The sequence below is a fragment of the Ailuropoda melanoleuca genome, chromosome 9 (assembly GCF_002007445.2).
Source record: "Ailuropoda melanoleuca isolate Jingjing chromosome 9, ASM200744v2, whole genome shotgun sequence".
Lineage (NCBI taxonomy): Eukaryota > Metazoa > Chordata > Mammalia > Carnivora > Ursidae > Ailuropoda > Ailuropoda melanoleuca.
The window spans coordinates 25,299,855-25,314,806 of NC_048226.1; the positions used below are offsets into that span (position 1 = coordinate 25,299,855).

General features: G+C 39.8%; 1 protein-coding gene across 2 annotated transcripts in view; it reads left to right on the forward strand.

Moving 5' to 3' along the window:
* GABRG3 (gamma-aminobutyric acid type A receptor subunit gamma3) overlaps nt 1-14,952 on the forward strand; it is a 721,008-nt gene that overhangs the window by 39,700 nt on the left and 666,356 nt on the right. For both annotated transcript variants that reach the window (XM_034667987.1, XM_034667988.1), the window contains exon 3: nt 7,882-7,949. In XM_034667987.1, coding sequence (XP_034523878.1) covers nt 7,882-7,949 — 68 coding nt within the window. The remainder of the gene's footprint in view (nt 1-7,881; nt 7,950-14,952) is intronic.

Here is a 14,952-nt window from a genome sequence, read left to right on the forward strand (position 1 = left end):
TCTGTGGGATTAGTGGAGATGGGACTAGCTGTTAACCTTGTAGTGGAATGTCAGAACCAAGTTAACTGGCCAAGTAGGAACCCTAACAAAGCTGAAATGGGACCCACAGTAGTGTTCTCAATGCTCCAGTACTAACCTGTGTTGAACATTTTTCCATGAACTTAGGGTTTTGACAAAATTGTGGTATCAACCAACATTGCCCATTCTATGTGCCTCTTCCTCCCAAATCCCTTCACCCATCCCCCCATAACTGAGTATTCTCCTAGCTAGAGAAAAGCATTTGAAAACACATCTTTACTGAGATGGTATAGATGGACTTATCGTAAGCCTCAGAGGCAGTATTTGCATTTTAAGAAGAACCTGGAAAGATTATTTCCGATGATGATGACGAGGAGGAGGAGGATGGTGGTGATAAACTGAAGTCATTTTTTAAAAGATTTATTTATTTATTTATTTGAGAGAGAGAGTACAAACAGGGGGAGCAGCAGAGGGAGAGGGAGACCTGGAGGGCTCATCCCAGGACCGTGGGATCATGACCTAAGTCGAAGGCAGAGGCTTAACCCACTGAGCCACCCAGGTGCCCCCCACCCCAACTGAAGTCATTGTTATCCAGAATTCCTTTAAGCCTCATTATCAAAGTTAAGCTTCTGGGAAGTTGTGGGTGGAACCCTGAGATTTTGCTCTGGTGAGGCTGCAGAATCCTGGATAAGTCACCTCCTCAATCATGTTTTTAACAGCCCATCTTTCAAATGGGAATGAGAATATTACATATTGATTAAATGCAAATGCTTATTATAGTACAATTTAATATATATTAATACTTTTGTCTATGGGTATCAGTAGGAGGGGAGGCAACACTTAAAGGGAAGTTGGTGATGTGGGAGTCAGTCTACCTAATGAATGATCTTCCCCAGTGGTGCTCTTAGTTCAGATAAAGGAAGAGGGCAATAAATTGGAGAGGCCAACAGCAGATGAGTCCCCACTTTTCCCCCAAAGACAGCAAAGATTAGAAAGGAGGTTATCAGCTACAGGAAGAGCCCTACTGTTTAACCTCATGAGCATGAGTTGGTATTACTTATTTCTCTCTTTTTTTTTTATTCATTTGCTGATATTTAAATATTTCTGTCAGTATATTTAAACTTCTCATGATAAAATAGAATTTAAGTGACCAGAGTGACTTTTAGACATAAATATTAGTAGAAAGGCAACAAATGCAAGATTTTGGCATTCATTTCTGTGTCTAACTCCAGGGACCCCAGCAGCCATAGCAAACATTTACTGAGCACCTACTACTTACTTCACAACTGTCTAACCACCCCCTCTGAGCCCCCACCACGATTTAGGTTCTATTATCAGCTCATCTTAACGCATGCTGGGACTGAGGCACAGAGATGCTAAGACACTTTTCAGGATCACAGAACTGGTGAATGGCAGAGCCACTCTCTACAGCCAGGTAGCAGGCTCTATTGGCTGTGTCGCCTCACTTAGCACATTTTCTCAGTGTCTTTTGGGGTCTCCATTCCTCCTCCCTCTTGCTGCCAGTCTGGGGCCAGCTCATGAAGGATTGCCTTCTGTGGAGAGCTAGAATCACCTGGAGCTTTCCCTCACTCTGCATTTTCTATCCCTGTTAACACTTACTCACCCTATATCCCATCTATTCTAATTTATGTTTCTGTCATTGTCTATTTCTTGAGTGTTTGTGAATGAATATAAATGGTTTCATTTGCTCTCCCAGTGACACTCTCAGCTTTTTCCTCTCCCAGGGAGTTAATGTAATTTCCATTGTAACAGATGCCTGTTTCCAGGAGTATCCTTGTCTTGGACAATCTTTTATCAGATCTTGACTACTTGTTCTTGACTACTTGACTACTTGAGTCAATCTGTAGTTGTCATCAGGTTCCAGGGGACATTTAAAAATTACTCTTCCTGTTGCAGTTTGCAATCTTGTGTGAACATTTAACATGTAAAAACCATTTAAATAGAATAAAACCACAATTTTCATGTACCATAGTTATCCAGTATTAAATGAGTACCTACTGTGTGCCAGGAGCTGTGGCTGATGCTTGGGAAGGAGTGAAACTGAGTTACCTGTAGACCCCCTCTCTCCAAGGGACGTCAAGGGATGCTCATGACCTAAAAGTAGCAAGTGACCTAACAATATGGAGATTCAGAGAAAGGCTATACGTCTTTTTCTCTTAGTTACTGCATGTAAAATAATTTTTCCTAACAGACCCCAGGCACTTATTCAAAATTTGTATGAGACTATCTTTTGTAAGAGATATTGATCAAATGACTTGAGAAACACCAGTGATTATTAGTACGGGTCCTTGTGGTCTTTGAGGCCTGCCACTTCAACATGCTGGGTATTTTGTGTAAATCTTTAACCTCATTCCTTTTGGGATGGATTCCTGCTCTTCTACCTTCCCCAGAGAAATTGACACCAACTCACCCAGGGTCCCAGAACCCACACTGCATCAAGCATAACTCCTCTATTTTCTGATGTCTTTTTTATTTTCTCCCCAATTTTTCTAAAGTAAAACATGCTATTGTAATTCTATGATTTTAGAGAAAAACAGAGTGCCTTGGTGGCTCAGTCAGTTAAACGTCCGACTCTTGATCTCGGCTCAGATTATGATTTCAGGGTTGTGAGATCCAACCCTGCATCTGGCCCATGCTGGGCATGGAGCCTGCTTAAGATTCTCTCTCCATCTTCCTCTGCTTCTCCCTACCACCACCACCCCAGCTTGCGTGCTCTCTCTCTCTCTCTCCTCCGCCTCAGAAAAGAGAGAAACTTCTGGGGGTTTTGAGGAGCCAGCTCAATACACCTTTCCATTTTGTCTTAGGAAGGTTAGAAGATGTGGAATCTGATCAGCCAGTCTGCCCCTTACCTTGCTGTAAAAGAAGTTCAGAGCTAACCTTATTTTGAGGTACAATGACATATTTGATTCATTGAATAACATTGGTGCTCACCCCTGGGGGCCCAGGGCCAGAACAGTAATCACCAGATTTGGCAGGCAGAAAAATGAAAGATGATTGTTAAGATTTATATGTAACTGGGAAGCAGGAAACTGGTGGCAGATTATACAGAAATGTTTTTATTACCTGTTTTTTTCGGGTTTGGCATTTTAGACACTTGCTAAGAAGTACCCATTTATGATACATCAGTGGGGCCCCTTAACAGATAACTTGTTGGAAATTTTGGAAATTAAATTTGATTTATTTTTCTTTTCACAAGAGCAGCTGAATTTGTCTAATAGCAATCTTGTACTATATTAGATGTGGTTTTGGATGTCAAGCACCAAAAAAAAAAAAATAGACTTTCTTGCATTGAAACAATTTATTTACTTTTCATCATGACAGGTTCCTTTTGTGTCCATAGTAAACAAGACAAAGAATTTGTTAACTTCTGGGCTTTAAATAGCATTCTGAAGAGCAAAATCCAGCCATGTGCCCTTAGGTTCATTAGTAGACAGACCAACCTAGATCTATACTCTTCCCCCAACAAGGCCACTCTGACCGGCACCATTTCTGGTCTGTGCATCTGGGTCATCTCCTCAGCTCCTGACTGGTAATTCTAGGATGCTTGTTCTAAGATGAGGAAGCCTCTGGTTGAGTGGAGAAAGCTAACCAAGCAGGTATATGCGTTGGTTTTGTGATAGAGGCAAGTCTACATTACTGCTGTTTGGGCCACATGCATCATCCAAGGGAATGAAGGTGGTTGATGCCTGTCACAGCTTACCCAGTGCATCTTTGCCATGTTCCTTTATGCTGCACAGTTTATGAGTTTGTGATTCTTCTCAGACACACTCATTCTGAATTTATAGGAAATAATGACAACCAAATAGGCAAGATAGAATTCAAATGAAGAATTGACTGTGAATACATTTTTGGGCAACATGTATGGGACCCAGTATCATCAACCCTATTTTATACTCTTTTTCAATAGAATCTGCTCCCTTGCACAGAAAATCACATCCCCTCTTCCGTGTCTCCCCATTTCTAGCTTCTTTACCTCTGTGTAACTCTTCATCCTTCTACCAACTACCCAGAGCTTAGTCTTTTTTTTATTGTGGTAAAATATACATAACATAAAATTTAGTATCCTGGCCACTTTTAAGTGTACAGTTCAGTGGTATTGTGTGCATTCACATTGTTTCACAACCATCACCACCACCCATCTCCAGAACTCTTTTCATCTTGCAGGACTGAAACTCTGCATCCATTAAACACTAACTCCCCATTCCTCCCTCCTCCAACCCTTGGCAACCACCATTCTGCTAGGGGATAGCCAGGAGCATACCTTTGATATGCAGGCTAACCAGTGCAGAGCCATAGTCACTCTCTTTGGCCCATACACAACAGGAAGCAATATTCTTGTGCCTTAATCATCCCAGGACCACTAGAGACCACAGGGATTATTCAAACTAGCCAATCCTAGTTGTTTATCTTGCCTTGCTGTGTCTCTCCCATGCAAACCCCATTTATGATCATGGCATAAGTGCCTTCTCCCTCTACCTTGCCCTGGCCTCCTTACCACTTTGGTGTCTTTCCCATGTGGCCCTGCAAGGCATATCTCCAGTCTCTAGGACTTGTAATATAATAAACTTTGTTACTCTGAGCCTTTTCTCTTGTGGCAGCATGTGACTGACCATCACATAAAAGAGTACAAAACAGTCAGAATCTCCTTCCTTTTTAAGGCTGAACGATATTTCATATGAATACACTACATTTGGTTTATCCATTTCTCCCTCCACGGGCACTTGGGTTGCTTCTACTTGTTGGCTTTTGTGCATAATGGTGCTATGAACATGGGTGTACACATATATGCTTGATTTTAATTCCTTTGGGTCTATCCCCAGAAGTAGAATTACTGGGTCATGTAATTCTATGTTTAATTTTTTTTTGAAGGAGTACCATACTGTTTTCCACAGTGGCTGTACCATTTTACATTCTCACCATGCACAAGAGTTTCAGTTTCTCCACATCCTTGCCATCACATCCTATTTTCTGTTCTTGTTGTTTTTCATAGAAGTGAAAGGGTATCATAATGGAGGTGAAGTGGTATCTCCTTGTGGTTTTGATTTGCGTTTTCCTAATGACTAGTGCTGTTGTGAGCATCTTTTCATGTGCTTAATGGTCATTTGTACATCTTTGAAGAAATGTCTAAGTCCTTTGACCATTTTTTGTTTTGTTTTGTTTTTGTTGTTTTGTTTTTATTTGTTTTTAAAGATTTTATTTATTTATTTGACAGAGAGAGAGCACAAGCAGGGGGAGAGGCAGAGGGAGAAGCAGACGCCCCACTGAGCAGGGAGAGTGATGCAAGGCTCAATCCTAGGACCCTGGGATCATGACCTGAGCTGAAGGCAGACTTAACTGACTGAGCCACCCAGGCACCCCCCTTTGACTGTTTTTAAATCAGGTTTTTCTTTGCTTATTTGTTGTTGAGTTGCAGGAGTTCTTTCTATGTTGTGGATTAACCACGTATCGGATAGGTGATTTGCAAATGTTCTCTCCCATTCTGTGGGTTGCCTTTCCACTCTGTTGACTGTGTCTGATACACAAAAGTTTTTAATTTTGATGTTGTCTAATTTATTTATTTATTTTTTGTTGCCTGTGTTTTTGTTGTCGTATCCAAGAAATCATTGTCAACTCCAGTATCATGAACGTTTTTCCCCATGCCTTCTTTTAAGAGTTTTGTAGTTTCTGGTTTTACCTTTAGGTCTTTGATCCATTTTAAGTTAATTTTTGTATATAGTGAATATAAGTGTTAACTTCATCCTTTTGCGTGCAGATATCCAGTCTACCCAACACCATTTGTTGAAGAGACTGTCCTTTTCCCATTTGAATGGTCTGGGCTCCCTTGTCAAAGATCATATGTCAGGGCCTAATTTTTTTTTTTTAAAGATTTTATTTATTTGATAGAGATAGAGACAGCCAGCGAGAGAGGGAACACAAGCAGGGGGAGTGGTAGAGGAAGAAGCAGGCTCATAGTGGAGGAGCCTGATGTGGGGCTCGATCCCACAACGCTGGGATCACGCCCTGAGCCGAAGGCAGACGCTTAACCGCTGTGCCACCCAGGCGCCCCAGGGCCTAATGTTGAGTCTTTGGATTATAAACCTTGAGCCATCCATGGCCAGTCTTTTGCCTGGGTGCCACCGTCAGAGTCACTTTCGTAAAAATTCATTTTATTTTATCATGATGCTGCTTAAAAGAGCATTTGCTTAAAACAGTTAATTTCCCCCCTGGTTTTGTGTGCACACAAATTCCAAACTCTTATCCCTTAAAACCTTCATTGTACTATTGCACTTTAGTGCTCATTTGGCACTTCCCACTTCAAGTTAAGGATTTATGTCTATAGGTCTTTTTTAATTTAATGAGATTAAGAGCTCTGGAAGCCTAAACACTAATACCATAAAATAACCAGAAAAGTCTGTTGTAAAAAGTAGGTTCTCAACTGACTGACTTAACAGAGGCTTTTGTATGACATCACCAAAGATTATGCAGTGTCTGGAGACAGAAAACTTGCTGAATCCATTGAAGTTGAAGAAAGATGCTACTTACTATTTATAGTAGTTAACAAATCTCTCTAAAATGAAGAACAGTCCTTTTATGAAATGTAAGCACTATATACATAATACATAAAATAGTGTTGGGGTGTTTTCCAAAATGCCAACAGCTCTTTGAAGCCAATATGACTTGGTCATCCTGACAGATATTAGAGCAGTTGGCTCAAATTCATAATCACTGTTTTCATTTTCATGGAGGTCTGGAAAACATGGCTCGACCTACAGTCTGCTGGATATGCAATTTAATGAGACTGTGAGCTCAGAAGTGGCGCTCATAGTTCTGAAAGTAGAGTGCGGAAGTCCATTTGTGAATGATTGGTTATTTAGCAAAACTGAAAAAAGCTTATCGAAATAATTACAGATACAACACTATTGTATCTGAAATGATTTGTTTCATATGGAAAGGTTCAGATTCTTGTTCCTGTTCCTCTGGGAAAGAAATATTCTGAAATTGGTGCTGTCATTCCCTTTATCAATTGCTAAGTGCAGAGAAGGGAACCTCCTTCTTTTCAGAGGGCATTAACCCCTGACTCAGAGGTTGGCTGGCTCCGCAATCTCATTATTGGTCCCTGAGAAGGAAAGAGAAACTGGTTTTCTTTAAGGGGAAATGAACCAATTTTACCTCTGATTCACAATGTTGGATTACAGTCTTTCCCTATAAATTTTATGCCCTCATAGATGAATTTGTAGTTCCTTTACTTCCTAAAGTGTTATTCATTTTTAAATTATAGGATTTTAAATCTGTGATATGTGTATGTGTCTTTAGGTTTTACAATAACAATAATCAGTACTCCTTATTCTTCTCTGATTCATGCGCTCTCCAGATCTTTGCTTTGAGTCGCTTTGCTTTAGAACAATTAGTTAGGCAGTCAGGTGATGGACAAGGAACTGGAGCCCTCTCTGATACTACTCACCACTGGGGGTTCAGCTTTATAGAAAACGTTGACATTAAGTTGCTTGTGCAGTGTCTTTTATCATTTAACATTTATCGTCTTATATTTTCTTTGCCATATAATAAGCTTAACAAATATTGCAGGATATCTTTACAGTCATCTATTCCTGGCAACTCGCAGTGTATAAATGTCCTGTTTTCCAAGAATTTGTTAAATACAAGTAAGGATCCCTCATCCTTTGAGAATTTTAAAACGTAAGACAGGCAGGGTTTGAATTGCAACTACAAGGCAAATCCAAAGAAAAATCCACCCCTTTCCCACATACCCGTGAGGTGTCATTGAATGAGTCAAAGGAAGTTGAATATTGCTATCCTCAGTCTCTCTGGCACAAAGTGTTAACACACATGTATTTTTCTCCACAGTAAAACCGACCGTAATTGACGTTGACATCTATGTTAACAGCATTGGTCCCGTGTCATCAATAAACATGGTAAGAAGCTCTTCTCTTTTCTGATCTGAAGACCTTTATACCAGTTCTTACTTACATTCTCGTTGTTTCTGTTCGAGATTTATCACACAAGTTTAAACTCACAATTGACTTCTTAAATCTGTAGCACTGATTGGTAGTTTAAATATTGAAAATGATTTAAAAAAATCAAGGAGTAGAGTTTGTGACCCTAGTAGTGAGACTTGGCTCTAGTGTTTAAAAGGCCTCTCCTCCCCCACCTTCTCCACACACATATTTATTGCACATAGATTTTCAAATGTGATTATTTGCAATTATGCAGTTGTTGGCTATATCTGATTTCATTAATATAAGGGATAAAGATAAATGACAACTTTTTGACTTTCGGTTCAGTTTTTCAAGACCCCAAAGACCTGCCTTTTAGTGTTTTTTAGGAAAGGATCTGAGATTACCCTGCTTATACTTTGCTCTTCAGTTTGAACTCTGGGGGTAAATAAATTGCCTTATTTTTATTTATTTATTTATGTATTTATTCATTCATTCATTTATGACAGGAGAAAGTATGGCATCAAGTGTGTGATTTTCCTGAGTAGGGTATTTTCACAGATTTAGAAGCAAAATGAGCTCAAGAAGTAACTGCAATGTGAAAGAAGGCCTTCCCTGTAAAAAGTGCTTAGCTATGAGGGAAAGTGTTGGAATGCTGGAATACATTAGCATTAAAGTGTCCCCTGAGGTGCTGCAGGCTGTGGTGTGGCTCCCTGAGTGCAGTGTGCAGGGTTCCAAGAGCACGCATTGGCATTTGTGGACNGGTGGGGAGGGGAGGCTGAGGGTGGGAAATTGCCAAAATGCTGACTTAGATGCTGTCTTTTCATTGCAATGTTCTGTGGATGGAAATAATCCCTCCAGAATTAGTAGCAAAATCAGTTCTTTTCATTGCCAGATATTAAAAGTGTTCATCTTTTCTCTGATGATATAAAGTTCTCTATGTAGGGGTAAAATTATATTTATGGGTGACTCACTTAAAAAAAAGAAACATGTCATCCATAAATTGGGGATGGGGCACTGGCAAAGAGATGAAATGAATGAAAGAGAATTCAGTTTACAAAGCCTGTGGGCTGCCGATCGTAAAATGTAAATTGTAAATGTAATATTCCCTTTCCGTGATAGTTATTCAGTTGACCGCATAAAGACTGTAATCACCTCTTAGTTTATTTGTTTCTTATTCTGGAGTTTTGTTTTCTTACCTCAGTTCCACATTATTCATCACCCTTATGTCTAATGCTAATTTATATCTAACACTAAAAAAGAAGTACCTCCATAGAGATATAGTTACAACATTATTTTAGAAACAGGTGCTTGCATTTGTATATCTTAGGGATTTTCATGAACTCCTATAACTTTGAGATCTACTCAGTGCCCAGGACAAAGCTTTGTTATTGGAATTGACAGAAATTTCTGCCTGGAAGTCATAGGCTTCAGAGAAGGAGGCTAAGTAAGTGACAGTCACCCACAGAGTGATAAGGACTCTGCTAATGGGCAGGAACCCTCTTGGGAAAGCTGACAACATTTGGAATCGATTTCTCTGATGAGGTATCAGTCTGAAACTTGATCAATAGGCAGGTGTTTGCCAAGTGGGACAGAATGGGGAAGTCCTCAGTAGGAGTCAGGAAAACAGGCCTGTGACCTGATTGGGGGAATGAGGGGCTGGTGTGCTGTTTGAAAAGCCAAGGGATTTGGGTGTGGCTACACAGCGCCTTGGACTGCCTGGGACTGAGGCCCTGAAGCCTTTATTTTGAGTTGAGCTTTGTCCTTAGGCGGACCTTGGCATTTGGGGAGTGTGCAGATCCACTTCCATCTAAGATATGTATGGGTCAAATTTTGTAATATTAGTTTGTATCTGGCAAAATCTCTAGTCAGACCACTTCCGCCCTTTGAAAGAGAGAAAGAGAAAGAGAACGATAGAGAGAGCAAGCAATTACATGGCATAGAACTGACTGTGATTTAAAATCATTATTTAAAATAATTTACTCTGATCCCTTCATCAAGAAGGGACGAATGATCTTCAAATGGTCTGAGGTGTTATAAGACCTGAGAAAAAATACATGAGCATCAAAATATGTTCTGTGGCAGACACACAAAAATACTGCTGTTAGATTTTTAGTAAGTGAGATTGAGTAGAAAGCTTTTCCAGTTAACTTCCTATTTGAAAAATAGCCTGAATATCTTGAAAATTCATTTGGTCCAGTTTTTTTCTTTCTTTCTAGGAGTTATCTACTTCAGTGAAAGGGTAGCCAATAAATGTTGGCGGCCTTTTATTTGTGAAAGTGAGGCAAGTGTCTAGGCAACAGCAGGAAAGCCAAATGATAGGAAATGCATTGCTCTGGAAATAGTGACATGCTTATAGACCATTCTCAACAGAGCTAGAGTTGTCTAGACTGTCCCCCTGTCTGCTTCTAAGAGGAATATTAATGTACTACTAACTTATGTCAGCTAAATGAGGCATACAGGGTAGGCAAAGGTTTGATAGATAGATAGGCAAAGGCTTATTTTATAGATAGATAGATAGATAGATAGATAGATAGATCAATTGATCAATCTAGGTATACACAGATACATTTAAATATTCAATTCCTGTGTTCTCTGGGGTGAATTTCCTCTATTTCCATCTTTGTTCATTCAGTAAACATTTGACATATGACTATGGTGTGTCATGCCTGGTGCTGGGTGCAGGTTAAGACGAAGGTGAGTGAGAGGAGCAGGTCCAAATTCATAAATGAACCATCATGGTACATAGGGGGCCAGAGCAAAGAGAGTCAATGTCAAGTGTCCCAGAAGTGGGAATATCCCATAGTCCTGAGGGTTGTTTCAAGAGGCTCATGAATCGAGAGCTTCTGAATTGCTTTTTTTTTTTTTAATTTAAATGTTTATTTTTTAAAGAGACTTATTTTTTTAGAGCAGTTTTAGGTTCACAGAAAAATTGAGAGGAAGATACAGAGGTTTTCCATATACCCCCTGCCTTCACACATGCACAACCTTACCCCTTATGAACACCACTCCCCTCAACCAGACTGGTACATTTGTTACAATCAGTGAACCTATATTGACTTCTTTATCACTCAAACATCCTAGCTTACATTAGGGTTCACTCTTGGTGATGTACATCTGTGGATTTGGACAAATGTGTGAAGATGTATCCGCCATTATAGGATCATACAGAATAGTTTCACTGCCCTAAAAATTTACCGTTTGTTCAGTTGCTTCTCGAAGGATGAATATTTCTAACCTTTGTGCTCCAAACTTGGAAACTTCCAAACTTCAAAATTCTACTTGGAAGTAAAAAAGATAAAGGGGTTCGTCTCACATTGCTGAGTACAACACATACATCCATCCACTCTGTAACACCAAACAGTGCAGTTTCAGAAGAATGTAAAAGTGCTTCAAAGTGGACCTCATGAACAACAAATGCAATTTAAAAGTAGAGGGCTGATGGTGTAAGTGGGTATTGGGAATTGAATTAGCAATAATAATAATAATATGAGAGAGACCAAAAGAATCAAATTAAAGAACCTATTATGGGGGAAAAAGTACAATTTAGAGATGTGTGTAGGACTTCAGGATGTAAATTTTTATTGGGGTTTTCACTGTAATGCTAAAGCCTGATAAAATTATGGCTTCCTCCCACCAAATATTCATTTAACAACCAAGGAAAGAGAGAAAACAATTATTTCTACTCCTTTTTCCTCTTCTCCCTCCCACTTTTCTGTTTCTTTTATTGATATTATTAATACTAAAGGTTCAGTTTCATATATTCTCTCTGCGAAATAAAAATGAAGTTGCATTTCAGACTGTTGTTTAATAGACTATTTCTCATTGTCTTGTTTATCCTGGAGTTGTTTATGCTTTTTCTAGTTATTGAGGAGATTAGAAATGGTTCACACAGGTTGAGGAGAATCTTTTTACAGCCTTTAATCACATTCTGTGTCTTTCTCACTACAGCATATCTAAATGTGCACAATTCTTTTTTTTATTAAAAAATTTTATTTATTAGAGAGAAAGCAACAGAGAGAGAGAGTGAGCACAAGCAGGGGGAGCGGCGGGCAGAGGGAGAAGCTGGCTACCCGCTGAGCAGGCAGCCCGATGTGGGACTCAATCTCAGGACCCTGGGATCATGACCTGAACTGAAGGCAGGAGCTTAACCGACTGAACCACCCAGGCGCCCCTAAATGTGCCCCTCAATAGAAATTGCGCATCGTTTATTTCAAGACTAGGAATCCAGAGATCAGGAGAGCTTGCACATTTATTTTTGAGAGTGTTCACCATAAGCAACGTTTTCGGAAAGGAACAAAGAAAACTAGTGCTTTGATACCTACTCTGTGGTATTGACAGCATCTCCTTTGAACTTCACAAGGTCATGGTAGAGAAGACACTGCTCTTTTCCACGTACTGTGTTTGTAAAGAGTATGTGAAGATGGAGATCCCGGAGCAATGGTTCCAACTATGACCAACTGCACTTCTGTAGTCAATATCGAAATACAGCAGTGGCATATATGGAGTTTCAGCTTTAACTTGGAAGTTGAGAGGATAAGGCCTCAGAGTGAGTGTAATGCTAGGATTGTTTTCCTTTTTTTTTTTTTTAATAATTAATAGATTTTTATTTAGAGAAGCTTTAAAAATATTTTCCCAGCTTTATTGAGATAGAACTGACATATAACAGTGTATAAGTTTACGGTTTACAACTTGGCAACTGGATATATGTACATTGCAAAATGATTACCACAACAAAGTTGGTTAACACCTCCATCACCCCACATAGTTACTCCCCCTTTTTTGTGATGAGAACTCTTAAGATCTTAGCAACTTTCAAGTATATAATACAGTATTATTAACTATAATCAGCATGCTGTATGTTAGATTCCCAGAACTTATCCATCTTGATGCTGCAGGTTTGTACCATTTGACCAACATCTCTCCATTTCTCCCACTCCCAGCCCCTGACAGCCACGATTCTACCACTCTACTCTCTGTTTCTATGATTTCGTTTAGACTTCACATATAAGTAATATAATACAGTATTTGTCATTCTCTGACTCACATCATGTAGCATAATTTTAAATTTACAGAAAAAAATTGGGCAGAGATCACAGAGAGTTCCCATATGCTCCTACACACACACACACACACACACACACACACAAACACACCTCTTTTCCTATCATTAACATCTCTCATCAATATGGTACATTTGTTACAATTGATGAAACAATATTGATACACTATTATTAACTGAAGTTTGTCATTTATATTAAGGTTCATTTTTGGTGTTGTACATTCTGTGGGTTTTCACCAATATATGATGACATGTATCCACCATTGTTGCGTCACATAAAATATTTTCACTGCCCTAAAAATCCTCTGTGCTCTACCTGCTCCTCTCTACGCTCTAACCCCGAGCAGCTACTGATCTTTTTACTCTCTCCATCGGTTGCCTTTTCCAGAAAGCCATACAGTTGGAATCCTAGAGTATGTAGCCCTCTCAGACTGACTTCTTTGCCTTTGTTTTTAAGAGAACTGGTACCAAGTCATCTAAGGAAATCCAAGATACATAGTGATTGAGTCAACATGATGTGACTGTAATAGTGGTTTGTGGGGATGTGTTAGAAGCGAAGGAGGTCCCTGTACAGGTCCCGAGGACAGGTTAAGCATCCCCAGGGTATGCTCCATGACCTAAAAATATAAAACTCGTGGGAGGACATGCAGCCAGGAGGGGAAGGGAGGAACATGGGCCCATGAAGCTTGTTGTGATGTCTGTGGACCTCATCCCATTTCCTCTCACTTTTGGTTGCAGTTTTAAGAGGTGAAGTCAGGTGACCATGTGGAATCATGGAAGCCCAGGAGGGAGGAAGGTGAATTCCAGTACAGAAAGGTCTTATCACTACAGGATGCCAATGGCTTCATAAACTTTTTCTGAAAGCATCTAAGCTCAGGAAAGTCCAAAGGAAGTGAAGGCTGCAGTGCCCTGGAGACACGCTTGTTTTGGTTTTCTTTGCATTTATCCTGCTTACGGTTCATAGCAGTTTTGCATCTGTACTTTGATACCTTTCATCAGTTTTTTTAAAAATGTTGGCCATTATTTCTTAAAATCTGGCTTCTGCACCATTCTTTCTCCCTCTTCACTCTCTTAATACTCCAGTCACATGCATGTTAAACGTTTTCCCCACGTTCCACTTGTCCTGTATGCTTGTGGCCTTTTTGACATCCCTTTGCTCCATGCTTCAGTCAGTGGAAAGCTTCCAGCCTACCTTTCAGCAAGCCATCACTCCTCCTCTGTGTCCAGTTATCTCTGAAAGCCATCTGTTGAGTTCTTAATTTCATCTCTAAAATTTTAATTTGGTTGTTTCTAAGTTAGTTCTCTGGTGAAATTCTCTATCTTGCAATCTATTTCCTTGAACATATTAATCATTAAATGTGGCTGATAGCTGCAGGACCTGGCTCTCTGTGGCACCAGTTTTATTGCCGTTTTGTGGATGGGCCCCATTTTCTGGTGTGCCTGATAATTTTGATTAGGTGCAGAAACTTGCAGAAGCTTCAGGTGATGTTCCCTTTCACGTCTGGACGTCACAGCTGACGTGGTCTGGTCTTCAGTCTTACTGAGGCGCAGTTGGGCTCTGTTTCTCTCCTACTCCAGGGCATAGCTCCCCAGGGGTCCCAAAGGAGGTCCTGGGGTGCTTCCCAGGACCACTCCAAAAAGATTTTTATATTTTTAAAATATTTTTATGTATTTTTTTTTATATTTTTGGCACCAGAAAATAGCCGACAATTCTGCTCTTCTTTTTAAGCCATTTTTTATGACAGTTTTTTAACTTCTTCTCTATGAGGCTTAATCAGTAAATGTATTGAGGGCAAATGAGTGTTGTATGGCTCACTTCCCCATCATTTGTTTTCTTTGAAATCCTAGCCTCTCGTATTAGGACTCCTCGACTGCCTCAAACTCCAGTTTTGCCTCAGGCTCTACTGAGTTCTGTATTCT